The sequence below is a fragment of the Mobula birostris genome, chromosome 12 (genome assembly GCF_030028105.1).
Source record: "Mobula birostris isolate sMobBir1 chromosome 12, sMobBir1.hap1, whole genome shotgun sequence".
Taxonomy (NCBI): domain Eukaryota; kingdom Metazoa; phylum Chordata; class Chondrichthyes; order Myliobatiformes; family Myliobatidae; genus Mobula; species Mobula birostris.
In genome coordinates, this window is record NC_092381.1 from 112527548 (window position 1) to 112546611 (window position 19064).

Here is a 19064-nt window from a genome sequence, read left to right on the forward strand (position 1 = left end):
TTTCAAGCGTTCAGGCTTGGAGATATCAGAAGTGGCCGAGAGTGAAATTGAAATGATTTCAATACTTTTTATGCATTTTTCATACTGTAGTTTATAGTTTTTTAATGTACTGCTGCTGCAAAAAATTAAATTTCACAACATATGTGAGTGATATTAAACCTCATTTTAATCTTGACCTCACTCGGCACTGAATTCAGGATTCAAGATTATTTATTGTCATTCGAACAGTGCCTCAGAAAGGCAGCATCCATCATGGAGGACCCCCATCACCCAGGACATGCCCTCTCCTCATTGCTACCAACAGGGAGGAAGTACAGGAGCCTGAAGGCACAAACTCAATGATTCAGGAACAGCTTCTTCCCCTCTGTCATCCAATTTCTGAATGGACATTGAACCCATAAACACTACTTTTATTTTCTATTTTTGCATTACTTATTTAACTATTTAATACATGCATATATACACTTCAATTTACAGATTTTTCCTATATTTATCATATATTGCATCGTACTGCTACCGCAGATTTAACAATAACAATGAGATGCTATGATAAAATCTATCTGGACTTCTAGCTCTGAAGCAAGAGCTCACCGTTCGATGTCTGTCTCCCATTCAATGAGTTTTTGGCTACTTCTGCTAAGGCACTGATGCTCAAACTTACTGCCAAACCTGTCAACAAAAGCAGAGAGATGTATCTCAGTGCACACCTCCACAAAACAGAAACAGAGGAATCCGCTGCCAAAATATTCTTGTGTTCTAAGGTCACATTCATTGCTTACCTCCAAAGTTGGCCAGTCGACTGATTCGTGAAGAAGGAACTTTTCTTTCCCGAGCTCGGTCGCTTAGCTAGGCAAAAGTCAATGGAAGATAAGGAATCAGTGAAAAGTCCAAACACACTGGACACTAATCTTTTAGTCAGACCTTTTCATCTCCTGGTGGTGCTAAGGCAGTCAAAATTTTCAAAACATTTGTAGACCATAAGACATAGGAGTTTCCCCTCATGTTCCCCTTCATCTTTCATCCTTAACCCATAACCTCTAGTTGTAGTCCCACACATCCTCAGTAGAAAAAAGGCTGCCTGTATTTACCTTATCTATACCCCTCATTAGTGTTGTATGCCTCTATCAAATCTCCCCTCAATCTTCTATGTACCAAGGAATAAAGTCCTAACCTATTCCATCTTTCCTTATAATTCAGTTCCTCCAGACCCGGCAACATCTTTGTAAATTTTCTCTGGACTCTTTCAACATTATTTACATCTTTCCAGTAGGTAGGTGACCAAAACTGCACACAATACTCCAAATTAGGCCTCACCAACCTTTTACACAACTTCAACATAACATTCCATCTCCTGTACTCATAACTTTGATTTATGAAGGCCAATGTGCCAAAAGCTTTCTTTATGACCCTATCTACCTGCTCTGCTACTTTCCATGGATTATGGACCAGATTTCCCAAACCACTTTGTTCTACCGCACTCCTCAGCGCCATTACCATTCCTGTAGAATCCCTTTGGATTCTCCGTCACCTGTCTGCTAAAGCAACCTCACGCCCTCATTTAGCTCTCCTGATTTATTCCTTAAGTGTACTCAAGTACTTCATTTGTTCCCACCAGCCTATGCCTGCTATGCACCTCTTTTTTTCTTCTTAAGCAGGGCTTTGACCTCTCTTGAAAACCAAGGTTCCCTAAACCTGTTATCTTTACCTTTTATTCTGACAGGCACATTCAAGCTTTGAACTCTCAAAATTTCACTTTTGAAGACCTACCACTTACCAAGTACACCTTTGCCAGAAAACAGCCTGTCCCAGTCCACACTTGTCAGATCCTTTCTGAAACCATCAAAATTGGTCTTTCTCCAATTCAGAATGTCAGCCCGCAGACCAGACCTATCCTTTTCTATATTACCTTCAGACTGAAGGCATTATGATCACTAGATGCAAAGTGTTCCCTGCATAAACATCTGACAGCTGCCCTGTCTCATTCCCTGAGAACAACACACTCCCTTGTTGGGACTTCTAAGTACTTCTACGTGTTTCAGAGCAAGTCTGAAACCTTGGTAACAACCATTTTAAATGCAAGGGAATACAACAGGCATGAGTTCAGCAGCACAGAAGTGGAAGATTGCAGAGTACATATTCTGTGGTTTTAAGTATGTACTGTTTCATTTTGTATCCATTCTTTGTATTTTGGTTCCTTAAGGTTGTTATAGCCGGGGGTGGTAATGGCAACAAGCTCCCACTACCTATTAAATGCTCCCAGTGGCGTGCGCCTCAAATAGCCTCTGACACAACCAAGTCCAGCTCCCGGCCTTCACGTGTGGCTTAGCTACTAAGTCTGGCGGAACCGTTTCTACTGATAGGAGAAGGGGCAAAGGCAGATTACTGGTGCCTTAAAACCAGTCACTTTGGACAGATGAGGCCTGTCAGCCGTGGTTGGTAGCTCATCTAGGAGAAGGAAAACTCTGACTTCAAACCTCCATTGCCTTTCAGCTATAACCACTCATAGGGAAGGCTTCAGGAGGAAACCACAAGGGGAGTCCCTAAGACAGCCTTACATTGAGTTCAACACTGACTGGCAACTCCTGCAATGCTGCTGGTGCCAAACTGTACCAGTCCATGCCATTCATTTGGGTTCATCAGATGAATGGATAGGGGGAGCTGGTTACATGGGCAGCAGCTCACTCTCCATATCGTACTGCCTTGGCTTACATATCTAGATAGCTAGGACGCAATATCCATGGTCAACCCTGACCTATGGAGGCCTCTGTATATTTTGGGAAATATTTGAGGGATAGATTATCCCCAGGAAAATCTGTTGGGATGGCAACTACTGAGGTCAGATATCATCAGGTCGAGAATCCTGACGACCTGAGCCAGCCCATGATCCTGATTCGCAAGCCCTTCACCCCCGGGGAGAAGCAGACATTTTGTCTGAGCAGCCCTTGCTTGTGGAAATACAGGATTTTGAGACGATCAAATTTACCAGAATTCTAACACCTGTCAATATACACTCCATTACACATCTATAGGAGTTTGTCAAAGTTTTAGATGTCGCACCGAATCTTCACAAACTCCAAACGAAGTAGAGGTGCTGCCATGCTTTCTCCAGAATAGCATTTGTGTGCTGAACCCATGACAGGTCCTCTGAAATGATAACATCTCTTTTCACCTGCCTATCACCTCCCCATGGGTCCCCCCCCTTCCCTTTCTCCAACGGTCCACTCTCGTATCAGATTCCTTCCTCTCTAGCTCTTGACCTTTCCCACCCACCTGGTTTCACCCACCACCTTCCAGCTATTCGCTTTCCCTTCCCCCCACCTTCTTATTCTGGCATCTTCCCCCTTCATTTCTGGTCCTGGAGGAGGGTCTTGGCCCAAAACACGACTGTTTATTTCCCTCCACAGATGACGCCTGACCTGCTGAGTTCCGCCAGCATTTTCTGTGTGTTGCTGACTGTCTCCACCTCTGATCCCCCGATGAGGACTGGTTCATGGACCTCTGATTTCCTCCTCCTGAATTCACTTATCAGCTCCTTGGTCTTGCTGATGTTGAGTGAGATGTTGTTATCGTGGAACCACTCAGGCAGATTTTCAACCTCCCTCTTATATGCTTATTCCATCATCTTTGCTTCGGTCTACAACATTAGCATCATCAGGAAAGTTAAATGTGATTGAAGCTGCGCTTAGCCTCACAGTCATAACTAGGGCAGGGGGTTAAGCACGCTTGCTTTACACTTATGACCGTGTGTCCAATGCCATATTCACGTTTGCTGATGACACCCTGTCATGGACCGAATCAAAGGTGCAGATGAATCAGCACATAGGAGGGAGTTTGAAAATCTGAGTGGCAAAAGGCTGAGTGGTGTCATGACAACAACCTCTCACTCAATGTCAGCAAGACCAAGGAGCTGATTATAGACTTCAGGAGAAGGAAACCAGAGGTTCATGAGCCAGTCCACATTGGAGGATCAGAGGTGGAGAGAGACAGCAACTTTAAATTCCTCAGAGGAATTTCAGAGGACCTGTTCTGGGCCAGCACACAAATGCAACTACAAAGAAAGCATGACAGTGCCTCTACTTCCTGAGAAGTTTGCAAAGATTTGGCCTGATATCTAAAACTTTGACAAACTTCAATAAACGTGTAGTGGAGAGTGTATTAACTGGCTGCATCACAGCCTGGTATGAAAACACCAACGCCTTTGAATGGAAAACTCTACAAAAAGTAGTGGATTCAGACCAATCCATCATGGTTAAAACCCTCCCCACCATGGAGCACATCTAAATGAAACTCTGTCATAGGAAAGCAGCATCCATCATCAGAGACACCCCCAACCCCGCAGGACATGCTCTCTTCTTGCTGCTGCCATCAGGAAAAAAGGTACAGGAGCCTCAGGACCCACATCACCAGGTTCAGGAGCAATTATTACCCCTCAACCATCAGGCTCTTGAACCAAAGGGAATAACTTCACTTACCCCATCATTGAAATGTACCCACAACTTATGGACTCACTTTCAAGGACTCTCTTTCAAGGACTCTTCATCTCACTCTCATATTTATTGCTTAATTATTTATTATTATTTATTTTTGTATTTGCACATTTTGTCATCTTTTGCACGCTGTTTGAACTCCTCAGAAGGGCAGATATTCATTGCTCCTGTTATAGGTACATTTCTACAGTTATTGAGTTTGCCCACAAGAAAAGTGAATCTCAGGGATGTATGAGGTGACATATATGTACTTTGATATAAAATTTACTTTGAACTTGGAATACAGCCTTCTGGTGCACCTGTGTTGAGGGTACAAACAGAGCTGACAATTTGTCTTGATCTCTCCTTGGCTGGTGATGAGTCCAGCACCAAAAATTAGAGCAAGTCTTTTCACTAAAGGAAAATTGACCTCCGAAGATGAGAGAACACATCCCAAAGACATACAGATTGGGTATAGTGAGTTGTGGGCGTGCTCTGTTGGTACCGGAAGCATGCTGACACTTGTGGACTACCGCCAGCACTAACCTTGGACTGTGTTGGTTGCTGACACAAAAATGAAGCACTTCACTGTATGTTTCCATGTAACATAAACAACTTACAGAGACCTTACCGTTTGCTTCGGTGTTCTGTGCTGAGTCAATTTCTCTCTGCTTTGTTTGGTGTCTCTGGCTTGGGCAATGTCTTCAGGTGTCAGGCCCCTCACCGAGGTCTTGTCATGGAACGACCTCGTCTGCCCCACACCAGGGCTAGTTGGCCCTGCGAAATCCTTGCCACCTCTTGCAAAACCCCTGCCTGCTGGAGGGGCAACATCCTGTTTCTGTGCAGCTCCAGCGCCAGACGGACTCCCACCCTGCGAAGAGTCTGGCGATCCGTGGTGCCCTCCTGTTCTATCGCCGGCAGAGTACTCAGGAGCCATTTCCGACGCAAAGTTCCACAGCGAAGCATCATCTTCTGCCTCATAAGAAGCTGTTTCTTCTTCAAATTCTCGGACACCCCTCTGCAAGTTAATTAACAACATGACACATGACAAAAGGCAGATGAAAAGACTAGCTACCAGGCCCAATGGGACCTAAGTATGCAATTCAGTTTCAGAATATCACCTACCAACTCTTGCTTCACAGCATGGTAGGTCAGCGATTAGGACAACCCCTTACAGTGCCAGCTGTAAGAGTGGAGTTCAATTCCCGCAAAGGGCTGTAACGATTTTGTATGTTCTCCCTGTAACCACATGGGTTGCTGGGTGACACGGCTCCAAGGGCCTCTTGCACCTTAATAAATAAATAACTAAAGGGCCTGTTCTGCGCTGTAACTCCAAATAAATAAATATAGATAAATAACCTCTCCTTCCCCAGATTCTGCCCCTCAGACGCACACTGGGGACAATTTACACTGGCTGATTAGCCCATCAACCCTGCTCATCATTGGGATATAGAAGGAAACCGAGCACGCAGAAATCCACAGGGAGAGCGTGTAAACTCCACATAGACGGCGCTGGAGGTCACGACTGAGCCTGGGTCACTGGGTGCTCCAGTTTCCTCCCACATTCCAAAGACAAACGTGGGCATGCTATGTTGATATTGGATGCACAGAGACACTCGCGTGCTGCCCAGCACAATCCTCGCTGATTTGACTTAATACAAATGGCTGGCTACCTCTACTCTATCTTTCAGTCAAGATGACCCAAAAAATCAATGGTCCATTCCACCCCCCCCCCCCCACAGTTGCTGCCTGATTGGCTAAGTTCCTCCAGCGATTTGTGTAAGGCAGGTGTTCCCAACCTGGGTCCACAGACCCCTCAGTTAATGGTAGGGGTCCATGGCATAAACAGTATTGGGAACCCCTGGTATAATGTTTCATAGAGTAATCCAGCATAGAAACAGGCCCTTCAGCCCAACTGGCCCATGCTGACCACAGCATCCTCCTTGCTAGTTCCAGTTGCCTGCATTCAGCCCATAACCCCTCCACTCCATGTAGCTATTCAAATGCCTCTTCAATATAGCAAATGTACCACCTGACCACTTCCTCTGGCAGCTCATTTACGCTGTGTAAAGAAGTTAGCTCTCTGACCTCTTTCAAATCTCTCCCCTCTTATCTTACAACTCTCGATGCCAATGGTGTGCTGAGAGCTGTTGTGCAGCTGAATAATGCTACTTCACGGCTTGCCCATGGCCTTCCAGTGTTATGGACTATCAAAGTCATTTGTTGCATGTAAATGGACTTTTTTATTAAACCGTCGCACATGCATTGTAAATATCTGTTTTGCACGGATTGGAGCACCACAATCTCGTTGTACTGAGAAATGGCAACAAAGTTCTATTCTATTCATGTCCTCCAGCTTTGGACTCCCCAACCCTGGGGAAAGGCTAAGAGTGTCCACAAACTTATAAGCTCGGCCACCACCCATTCTCTTGCATGGCTAATATCTTCAGCTCTCTAGCCCAGCAGCATCTGCATAAAAATACATGTTTCAGTATATACTCAGTGGCTAATTTATAAGGTACAGGAGTGGAACCTGGTCTTCTACTGCTGTAGCCCATCCACTTCAAGGTTCAACATGTTGTGCATTTAAAGATACTCTTCAGCACACCACTGTTGTAACGTGTGGTTATTTGAGTTACTATCACCTTCCTGTTGGCTTGAACCAGTCCAGCCATTCTCATCTGACCTCTCTCATTAGTAAGGCACTTTCACCCACAGAACTGCCACTCACTGGATGATTTTTTTTTGATTTTCACACCATTCTCTTCAAGAGCTAGAGACTATTATGCATGAAAATCCCAGGAGATCAGCAGTTCCTGAGATACTCAAACCACCCCATCTAGCACTAACAATCATTCCACAGGCAAAGTCACTTAGATCACATTTCTTCCCTATAGTGACATTTGGTCTGAACACCAACTGAATCTTTTGACCGTGTCTGCATGATTTTTATGTATAAAAAAGTTGCTGCCATATGATTGGCTGATTAGATTATTACCAAGCAGGTGTACACACATACTGTACATAAAGTGTACGTAGAGTAATCCAGCATAGAAACAGGCCCTTCGGCCCAACTGGCCCATGCTGACCACAGCATCCCCTTTGCTAGTTCCAGTTGTCTGCATTCAGCCCATAACCCCTCCACTTCATGTAGCTATTCAAATGCCTCTTCAATATAGCAAATGTACCACCTGACCACAGGCATAAAGTGGCCACTGAGGGCACATTCTCACTCAGTGCTCTCTGACAGAATGCCTGGGTGGGTGGACATGCGCAGTGGCATGTTTACCCACCTCAGTACCCTCCAGGTCAGGATAATTTACAAGATATAGACAAGCCCTGAATTATGGGAGTGGAGTTCCATTCCTAGTAAACAGTCCTATCATGATTTTCTGTAATGTGGTCTTATCATCTCCATGTATCACAACACATTATCCTCCACAGCTTCCACCATCTCCAAAGGGATCCTACCACTAAACATATCTTTACCGCTCCACTCTCTCCACTCTCCACAAGGAATTGCTCCCTCCACAATTCCCTTGTCCATTCAAACCTCTACGCTAATCTCCCTCTTGGCACTTATCCCCTGCAAGCAGCATAAGTGCCACACCTGCCCATTCACCTCCTCCCTCACCTCCATTCAGGGCCCCCAAACAGTCCTTTCAGGTGAGGCAACACTTCACCTGCAGATCTGCTGGGGTTGTCTGCTGTGTCTGGTGCTCCTCTACACTGGTGAGACCAGTCGTAAACTGGGGGACCATTTTGTCCAGCACCTCTGCTCCACCCACCAAAAGTAGAACTTCCCAGAGGCCAAACATTTCACTTCAGATACCCATTCCCATTCCAACCTGCCAGTCCATGGCCTCCTCTTGTGCCAGGATGAGGCCATCCTCAGGGTAGTGAAGCAACAACTTATATTCTGTCTGGGTAGCCTCCAAGATGATGGCATGAATATTGATTTCTCCTTCCGGTAAAAAAAAAACTCCCTCCCCCTCCCCTCTTCTTCTATTCCCCACTCTGGCCATTTACCTCTTCTCACTTCGTTCTGAGTGCCCTCCTCCTTCTCTTTCTCCTACGGTCCACTCTCCTCTCCTATCAGATTCCTTCCTCTCCAGCCCTTTATCTTTCCCACCCACCTGGCTTCACCTATCAACTTCCAGCTAGCCTCCTTGCCCTCTTCCTACCTTTTTATTCTGGCATCTTCCTTTCCAGTCCTGATGAAGGGTCTCATCCCCAAACATCAACTGTTTATTCATTTCCATAGAGGCTGCCTGACCACCAGAATTTTGTGCATGTGTTGCTGTGGATTTCCAGCATCTGCAGAATTTCTCGTGGTTAACAGTTTAAAAAAAAGTTTCACATCCACATATGAATTCCATTGGAGGAGATTCATTCCACCACCTCAGATTCTTAGGTGATTATGTGATTTCTGCAAGGGAGAATTTCCCTTGCTGGGGATACGCTGAGCAAGTGATGGCTTTTCTTTTTGGAGTGAAGGAGGATGAGAGGTGACTTGATACAAGGTGTACCAGATGATGAGATTAGATTAGATTAGATTAGATTATGAGGACACACAGTCTGCTTTTATTGTCATTTAGTAATGCACGCATTAAGAAATGATACAATTTGTTCCTCCAGAATGGTATCACAGAAACACAAGACAAACCAAGACTAAAAAAAAACTAACAAAACCCACATAATTATAACATATAGTTTCAACAGTGCAAAGCAAATACCGTAATTTGATGAAGAACAGACCATGGGCACGGTAAAAGAAAAGTCTCAAAGTCTCTCGAAGGTCCCATCATCTTACGCAGATGGTTGAAGGGAGAAACTCTCCCTACCATGAGCTTCCAGCACCGCGAACTTGCCGATGCAGCATCCCAGAAGCACCCGACCACAGTCCGACTCTGAGTCCGTCCGAACTTCGAGCCTCTGACACAGAGCACCATCTCTGCCGAGCGCTTCGACCCCGGCCCTGGCAACAGGCAATAGGCAAAGCTGAGGATTTGGGGCCTTCCCCTCTGGAGATTCTTGATTGCACAGTGGCAGCGGCAGCGAAGCAGGCATTTCAGAAGTTTCTCCAGATGTTTGTCCGTGCTTCTCACGTCCGCCTCCATCAAATCAGGACTGTGCATGGCCCCTATTTAACAAATATGATATCAATTCGGAGCGGCCGCCCACGCTGCGTCACGCCATCATCTTCTCCTCCCCTCCATGTGGATTCCAGAGACAAATGAATAACCGGTGCCTTTTTTGCCAGGGCAGAAATGGCTAATACGAGTGGGCATGATTTTAAGGTGATTGGAGGAAAGTATTGGGGAGAGATGTCCCCAAAAATAATTTTTTTTATCTGCAAAGAATGTGGGTGTATGGAGTGGTGGAAGAGGCAGATACATTAGAGACCTTTAAAAGACTCTTAGATAGGCACGTGGATGAAAGAAAAATGAAGGGCTTTGTAGGAGGAAAGGGTTAGATTGATCTTAGAGTAGGTTAAAAGGCTGACAGCACTTTGTGGGTCAAAGGGCCTGTACTGTCTGTGCCATATAGTTCTATGAAAGGCCGTAATGCAGGTGTGGCCTGTATTTTCCTATAGTTGGAATACTAGGATACGCGCCAGCAACATTCGCTCGAATTTATTTTACAGCTGTGCAAACCAACCATTGCTCTGAACAGTAAACTTTTACACGGCCTGAAAACTGTGCAGTACTTTAAATGTTTTTTGTTTGTAATATCCTTACAATGAATATTTAGAATGAAAACTGAAAAATCATATAGTTTTGTTTTTATCTATTAATTGAAGGGTAAAATGAAATACAGTATAATAAAGAAAATTTTTCATATTTCATAAGCTTTTTCAGGCTGTTTCCAATTCCAGCTGCGCAGCAACAAAGGATTTATGCGTGGGGCCATTTCAGCATAGCCATGCATTTACGCAGCTCAGAGACACCAAATCCATAAGACCACAAGACATGGGAGCAGAATTAGGCCATTCAGCCCACCCAGTCTGCTCTGCCATTCCATCACGGCTGGTTCCGGATCCCACTCAATCCCATACACCTGCCTCTTCACCAAAACTTTTGATATCCTGACCTATCAGGAAACTATCAATTTTCGCTTTAAATATACCCACGGTCTTGGCTGCCACAGCTGTCTGTGGCAGAGCATTCCAGAGATTCACTACACTCTGGTTAAAAAAAATTCCTCCTTACCTCAGTTCTAAAGGGTTGCCCCTCAATTTTGAGGCTGTGCCCTTGAATTCTGGATATCCCCACCATAGGAAACATCCTCTCCAATCCACCTTATCTAGTCCTTTCAACATTCAGTAGTGCTTCAATGAGATTTCACACACACACACACACACACTCACTCTCTCCTCTAAATTACACTGACTTCAGGTCCAAAACTGCCAAACACTCGTCATATGTTAACCCCTTCATTCCTGGAGTTATCCTCATGAACCTCTTCTGGACTCTCTCCAATGACTACACGTCCTTTCTGAGATATGGGGCCCAGAACTGTTGACAATACTCCAAGTGCAGCCTGACTAGTGTCTTATAAAGCCTCAGCATTATCTCCTTGTTTTTATATTATATTCCCCTTGAAATAAATGCCAGCACTGCATTTGCCTTCTTTACCACAGACTCACCTGTAAGTTAACCTTCTGGAGTCTTGCACGAGGACTTCTAAGTCCCTTTGCACCTCTGATATTTGAATTTTTCCCCATTTAGATAATAGACTGCACTATTGTTCCTTTTACCAAAATGCATTATCATACATTTCCTAGCACTGTATTCCATCTGCCACTTTTTTGCCCATTCTTCCAATTTGTCTAAGTCCTGCTGCAATCATATTGCTTCCTCGGCACTACCTACCCCTCCACCTATCTTCGTATCATCTGCAAACTTTGCCACAAAGCCATCAATTCCATTATCCAAATAAATGACAAACAATGTAAAAAATAGCGGTCCCAATACTGTCCCCTGAGGAACACCACTGGTCACTGGCAGCCAACCAGTGAAGGCCCCCTTTATTCCCACTGGGTGCTTTCTGCCTGTCAGTCATTCCTCTATCCATGCCAGTATCTTTCCTGTAAAGCCATGGGACTGTCTCATGTGTGGCACCTTATCAAATGCCTTCTGAAAATCCAAGTAAATGACATCCACTGCCTCTCCTTTGTCCCCCTGTTTGTTACTTCCTCGAAGAACTCTTAACAGACTTGTCAGGCGAGATATCCCTTTACAGAAACTATGCTGACTTTGACTAATTTTATCATTAGTCTCCAAGTACACTGAAACCTCATCCTTAATAGTAGGCTCCAACACTTTCCTAACCACTGAGGTTAGGCTACTTTCATTTCTTTTGCCTTACTCCCTTCTTAAAGAGTAGAGTGACACTTGAAATTTTCCAGTCCTCCGGAAACATGCCAGAATCTATTTGATTCTTGAAAGATCATACCCAATGCATCTACTATCTCCTGCTCCCTGACACTCACGAACCTCAGACACACTGTTTGCTAGTGTCTTCCACAGTGAAGACTGATGCAAGATACCCATTAAGTTCTTCCGCCATTTCTCTGGCCCCCATTGCTACCTCACCAGTATTAGTGGTCCAATATCAACTCTCACCTCCCTTTAATCCTTGTAAAATTGAACAAAACTTTTAATGTCCTGCTTTATATTATTGGCTAGTTTGCCCTCATATTTCATCTTTTCCCTTCTTATGGCTTTTTTAGTTGCCTTTTGTTGGATGATTTTCCAATCATCCAACTTCCCACTCACTTTTACTACCTTATATGCCCTTTCCTTGGCTTTTATGCATTCAATAACTTCCCGTCAGCCACAGTTGCCTACCCTTGCCATTTGAGAACAATTTCTTCTGTGGGACATACCTATCCTGTGCCTTGTGAACTGTTCCCAGAAACTTCAGCCACTTCTGCTCTGCCGTCATCCCCGCCAGTATCCTCCTCCAATTCATCTGGGCAAGCTCCTCTCTCATGCCTCTGTAATTCCCTTTATTCCAATACGATACTGATACATGTGAGTTATGCTGCACCCTCTCAAATTGTAGTACGAATTCAATCATATTATGATCATTGCCTCCTAAAGGTTCTTTTACCTTAAGCTCCCTAACAAAACCTGGATTATTACACAACACCCAATCTAAGATAGCCTTTCCCCAAGTAGACTTAAGCACAAGCTGCTTTAAAAAGTCATCTTGTAGGCATCCAACAAATTCCCTCTCTTGTCATGACATCAACTTGATTTTCCCAATCCCCTTGCAAATTGAAGTCCCCTATTAAAATTGTGACACTACCCTTATTACATACTTTTTCCAGCTCCCTTTGCAATCTCAACGTCACATCTTGGCTACTATTTGGAGCCTATATATGATTCCCATAATGTTTTTTTTTTACCCTTGCAGTTTCTTAACTCCACCCACAAAGATTCGACATTCATCACTTCTTTCTAAAGATGTGATTCCACTGCCTATGCCTTCCAGCCTGTCCTTTTGATACAAAGTATATTCTGTGTCGTTAAGCTCCCAACTATGACCTTCTTTCAGCCACGACTCAGTGATGCCCACAACATCATACCAACCAATCTCCAATTGCACCACGAGTTCATCCACCTTATTCCAAATAGTATGTGCATGTAAATACAGCACCTTCAGTCCTGCATTCTTCGCCCCTTTTGAATTTTGCCTCTGTGGTACAATTTAACTCCTTGAACTGTCTGCATTTGTACCCAATCATTAGCTTGTCCTTCCTTACATTCATATTCTGCTAGCTCATCATCCGCTCTATCATACTGATTCCCATGCCCCTGCCATATTAGGCTAAACCACTCCCAACAGCTCTGGAAAACCTGCTTGCAAGGATGTTGGACCCCCTGGGACTCAAGTGCAATCTGTCCCTTTTGTACAGATCACACCCACTTCAGAAGAGGTCCCAAGGATCCAGAAATCTGAATCTCTGCCCCCTGCTCCACACATTTATCTGCCACCTCATTCTATTTCTATCAAGTCTTTTCCTCTGCTTTACTGCCGCTGGGTAGAGTTTTAATCTTAAATTCATGCTGGCCTCTTAGCAGATGGTTTCCTGGACACTGAGACGACTTTTTAACAATTGCAGCCCCAAGCGTTTTTTAAGTGCATACTTTGTATGTACACAGTGGCGTTGAGTGGGATGGCAGTACAATTTGCAGAGCCCTTGCCTCAGTGATCCTGCTTTGGTAATGTGTGTGGTATTTATACATTCTCCCTGTGACCGTGTGGGACTCCTGTGGGTGCTCCAGTTTCCTGTGGGTGCTCCAACCTTCCAATTTGGAAGGTTGACTGGCCGCTGTAAAGTTCCCCTGGTGCAGGGATTCCCAATCGTTTTTATGCCATGGACCCCAGGTTGGGAACCCTCGCCCTTGTGCATCAAGTCAGGAGGGAAGGGTTAGATTAATCTTTAGAGCATGGTAAAATGTCAGCACAACATTATGGGCCGAATGGCCTGTACAGTGCTATGATGTTCTATGACCTACTGTTGCAGGCTCAGTAGAACAAGAAGCTTGTTTCTGTGCTCTGTGACTATGATTCACCCATTATAATCCAGGTCACAAACTAAGAACAAGATTCAGTCAGTTGTGCAGGGGTCCCCAATCTTTTTTGCACTGCGGACCGGTTTAATATTGACAATATTCTTGCGGGCGGACCGACCGACTGGGGGGGGGGGGGGGGGGGGTGCGCGCCGGGGTGGTGTTAATCACGACCGGAATATTGGTGATAAGTCAACTATAAGTCACTTATCAGTGGCTAATAAACTCAATTTTGTTTCTAAAAGGGTTTATCTAACAACACACAGCGCATATTTTCCTTGCATGAATATAGTGATAAGTCAATTACAAGTCATAAGGGGGTTCCTTATGTCCAGTCTATTCTGCAATTTAGTTTTCATTGTATTCATTGCAGAAAACTCCGCTTCACAGAGATATGATGTTGGAAATGGAAGCAAAGTTTTCAGTGCTTTCGTGGCTATCTCAGGATATTCAGCCTTGACTTTGATCCAGAATGCCAGCAGAGATGTTATGTCAAACATACATTTCAGCCCACCGTCATTTGCAAGCTCAAGGAGTTGACCTTCTTCCCGCGCTGACATGGATGATTCACCGGGACATTCACAAAGAGGTCACAGACCCATTCCTTTGCACGTCTTGGGTCATTTGTGGTTGGGAAGTAACGCTCGAATTCGGTCGACAGCTGTGAGAAGGACGGTGCAGCCTCATTCTCTCCCAAAATCCCAGCTAATGTTGGGAACATGTCAAATATGCCCCTGCCCACTCGCCATCCCCACAGTTCCAGTTTGGCTTTGAAAGCAGACACTTTATCTGCCAATTTGAAGACAGCTGTCATTCTCCCCTGAAGTGACGAATTGAGTTCATTGAGCGGGTTGAAGATGTCACACAGATAAGCGAGTTTTGCTATCCACTCCTTGTCACTGAAGTGGGCTGCCAGTGGTAACTTTATTCCTGAAAGAAATCTCTGTAGCTGCTCTCTTAACTCAAAAACCCTGGCCAGGGCTCTCCCCCTTGATAGCCACCTGACTTCAGTGTGTAAGAGAAGGCGTTTGTGCTCTGCATCCATTTCCTCACAAATCTGCTCAAACAGACGTGAGTTGAGGGCTTTTGCTTTGATGTGATTGATAACTTCAACAACTTCACTCAATATGCTGTTAAGATCAGGTGACATTTTTCGGCTAGCCAGCGTTTCCCTGTGTGTGACACAGTTTGTAGACTGGCATTCAGGAGCAACCTCTCTGACTCGGGTGGTGAAACCAGACTCGTTAAGCCGTTCCAACAGCTGTGCTTCGATGTCCTCCGCTATGTCATTGATTCTCCTTGAAACTGTGGTAGCTGAAAGAGAAACCTGTGCCATCTTGTTAGCTGCAGCTTCTCCCAACAGTTCACGGCACATATTCTTAGCAGCAGGCACAGTCAATTCACCAACAGTGAAAGGCTTCTTAGCCTTTGCAATACGGCTAGCCACTAAGTACGATGCTCTCAGAGCAGCAGCATTTGTGGAGGTGGTGGCTCTCAGCACTTGCTTCTGACCCGCTTGCTCACATTTTTTCCACTCAAAAACCTCAGCGGGTTTGTCTTTAAGTGCAGGGTGCTTGGACTCAAGGTTCTGAAGCAGTTTTGAGGGCTTCATTGCCTCATTAAACAGCTTGTCTCCACATATCACACACAGGGGGCTTGGTGCGTGTGAATCACCGGTCGCAATAAAGCCATATTTTATGTATGACTCATCGTATTTTCTGTTGAAGAAACTTTCTTTTTTTTGCAGTCTCAGCCTCAGCTGTCTCTGCATTATCATCATCGTTAGGCCTTTTATGTCCCCTACCATCTCTTCCAAAGAAACTCTCAAGCGACGTTTATTTTTTACTCATCGAGTAGTTGTAGGTTAATGACCGACTGATGACCTTGCGTGCGTTCAAGTTCAACAGTGGGCGTGACAGGGAATGAGGAAAGGTGCAGTTGACTCACATAGTTTCCTCGCGGCCCGGTACCCGTCCGCAGCCCGGTGGTTGGGGACCACTGCTCTTGCGTGTTTCAGATTTCTCAACAGTCCAAAGAACACTACCTCACTGTTCCTCTTTTGCATTCCTTATCTTTGGTAACTTACAGCACCTGATTCTGAATGCTCCCCACCATCGAGGACACTTTCAAAAGGTGCTGCCTCAAGAAGGCAGCATCCATCATTAAGGACCCTCCCCACCCAGAACATGCCCCCTTCTCATTACTCCTCCATCAGAGAGGAGGTGCACACTCAGTGAACAATTTAGGAACAGCTTCATCCCCTCCACCAGCAGAGTTCTGAACAGTCCATGAGTGCCTCTACCTCACTATTCCTCTTTCAAATTAATTACTGATTGATTGATGTCTCTTAGTGATTTTATTGCCTTGCACTGTACTGTTCCCACAAAACAACAAATTTCACAACAAACACAAAGCAATCTGCAGATGCTCAAGACACAAAGCAATGCACACAAAATGCTGGAGGAACTCAGCAGGCCAGGCAGACTCTATGGAAAAGAGTAAACAGTTGACATTTTGAGCCAAGACCCTTCATCAGGACGGGAAAGGAGGGGGAATAGTCGAGAGTAAGAAGGTGGGTGGAGGGGAGGAAGAAATACAAGATGGTAGCTGATTGGTGAAACCAGGAAAGGGGAAGGGAAGGAGGTGACATAAAAAGCTGGTAAGTTGATTGCTGGAAAGAGATAAGGGGCTGGAGAAGGGGGAATCTCACAACATACAGTATGTCAATTTCAGAATCAGCTTTAATATCACTGGAATATGTCGTAAAATTTGTTGTCTCTGCAACAGCAGTACAATGCAATACATAATAGAAAAAACTGAATTACAGTTACTATATATATTTAATAACTAAATTAAATAAGTAGTGCAAAATAAAAATGTTAAAAAAGTAGTGAGTTAGTGTTGACGGGTTCAATGTCCATTCAGAAATCAGATGGCAGAGGGGAAGAAGCTGTTCCTGAATCGCTGAGTGTGTGTCTTCAGGCTCCTGAGGGGAGGAGCAGATGGTGGCGCGATGCAGTGCGCGCGGCCGCTCCAAAATGATATCGTATTTGTAAGTGGGATGCCGTGCACAATCCTGATTTGATGGAGATGGACGTGAGAAGCACGGAGGAACATCTGGAGAAACTTCTGAAATGCCTGCTTCGCTGCTGCTGCTACTGTGCGATCGAAAACCTCCGGAGGTGAAGGCCCCAAATCCTCGGCTTTGCCTATTGCCTGTTGCCAGGGCCGGGGTTGAAGCGCTTGGCAGAGATGGTGCTCGGTGTCGAAGGGCTGGTCGGAGGCTCGAAGTTTTCAGAAGGACTCAAGAGTCGGCTGTGGTTGGGTGCTTCCAGGGTGCTGCATCGGCAAGTTTGCAGCGCTGGAAGCTCATGGCAGGGAGAGTTTTTCTTCCTTCTACCACCTGCGTGAGATGATGGGACTTTCGAGAGACTTTGAGACTTTTTCTTACCATGCCCATGGTCTGTTCTTATCAAATTATGGTATTGCTTGTAACTATATGTTACAATTATGTGGTTTTTGTCAGTTTTTTTAGTCTTGGTTTGTCTTGTGTTTCTGTGATATCATTCTGGAGGAACATTGTATCATTTCTTAATGCATGCATCACTAAATGACAATAAAAGAGGACTGCATGTCTTCATAATCTAATCTAATTTAATCTAATCCTCCCTGATGGTCGCAATGAGAAGAGGGCACGTCCTAGGTAATATGGGATTTAATGATGAATGCTACCTCTTTGAGGCATCCCTCCTTGAAGATGTCCTGGACAATGTTAACAGGACTAAATCCATAACCTGGCATGTCTGGGTCAAAATGATGCTGAAGCATCTCATGTGAGCTGCAAAATGCCACTTTGACCACCACCCAACCAAGCAACACAAAGCATCGTCCAGGCCCTTACCTGCCGTTGCGTAAGAAGAGAACTGATGCACTGCTCGGCGGAGACTTGCGCCTTCTTCACCCCGACGCTTAGCATGGAGTTGCAGGCAGAAAATCGCAGCTGATCCACCCGTGTCTCCGCGAAAGCCTTGCCCACCAGGGCAGCGCCGCGCAGGACGCTAACCACCTCTCTCCACATCACTGCAACCAAACGGCGGCCAGTTGTTAACGAGCAAAGGAGATGTAGCAGTCAGAGGTCATGAGAGTCAAAATGCACACTGCAGTCAGCAACAGGTGGGACTGGTATTCGATAAGGGCAGCAGAAGGCCCCTTGAAACTGTTCTGTCATTTAAACACTTGTCTGCACTAACTCCAGAAACCCACCAACACACTCTGCCCATACTCACAGGGAAGCTTGTACCAGTGTTCGTTCACTCACTGTAGACTCACACTTGTAGGGACCGCCCTCCTCTCTCTGGGAAAAATGCCCTTGGCTCACACTCACCAACCCCCTCCCCCTCCCCCTTTACTAACTGACTGGGCTGACTCACCACTCACACCCCCTTGCTCACACTCACTGGGCCCAGTCAACCCCCTTTGCTCACACACACCAGGCCCCCTCTGCCTCCCTTCTCTGCTCTCACAGGGACCCTCCCCCCATACTCACTGAATGGGCCCACTCACCACTACACACTTTGCTCACACTCACAGGGCCCACCAGCCCTTTGCTCACTTTCACAGGGCCCACTACCTCCCTTTCCTCACTTTGCTCACACTCACAGGGCCCACTACCTCCCTTTGCTCACTTTCACAGGGCCCACTACCTCCCTTTGCTCACTTTCATTGGGCCCACTCACCCCCTCCCCCACACACTTTACTCACACTGAAAGGGCCCATTCACAGATGTGATGGCACATATTGACACAGGTTTAAAAAGAGGGAGGAGGTCCTGAAACAAGAATATAGGGAGTTAGGGAGGAAGGTATGAAGCAGGGCCTCAAGGGTAGTAATCTCAGATGGCTGCCTGTACCACGGGACAGTGAGGATAGGAATAGAGTGAAGTGGAGGATAAATGCGTGGCTGAAGAATTGGAGGAGGGGGCAGGGATTCAGATTTCTGGATTATTGGAACCTCT

General features: G+C 45.4%; 1 protein-coding gene across 2 annotated transcripts in view; it reads right to left on the reverse strand.

Annotated features, from left to right (window-relative positions):
- Window positions 1-19064, reverse strand: part of coq8b (coenzyme Q8B) — a 93638-nt gene that overhangs the window by 69042 nt on the left and 5532 nt on the right. For both annotated transcript variants that reach the window (XM_072274502.1, XM_072274503.1), the window contains exons 2-5: window positions 17952-18130; window positions 5098-5484; window positions 780-846; window positions 592-669 (exon numbers count right to left, since the gene is read on the reverse strand). In XM_072274502.1, coding sequence (XP_072130603.1) covers window positions 592-669; window positions 780-846; window positions 5098-5484; window positions 17952-18130 — 711 coding nt within the window. The remainder of the gene's footprint in view (window positions 1-591; window positions 670-779; window positions 847-5097; window positions 5485-17951; window positions 18131-19064) is intronic.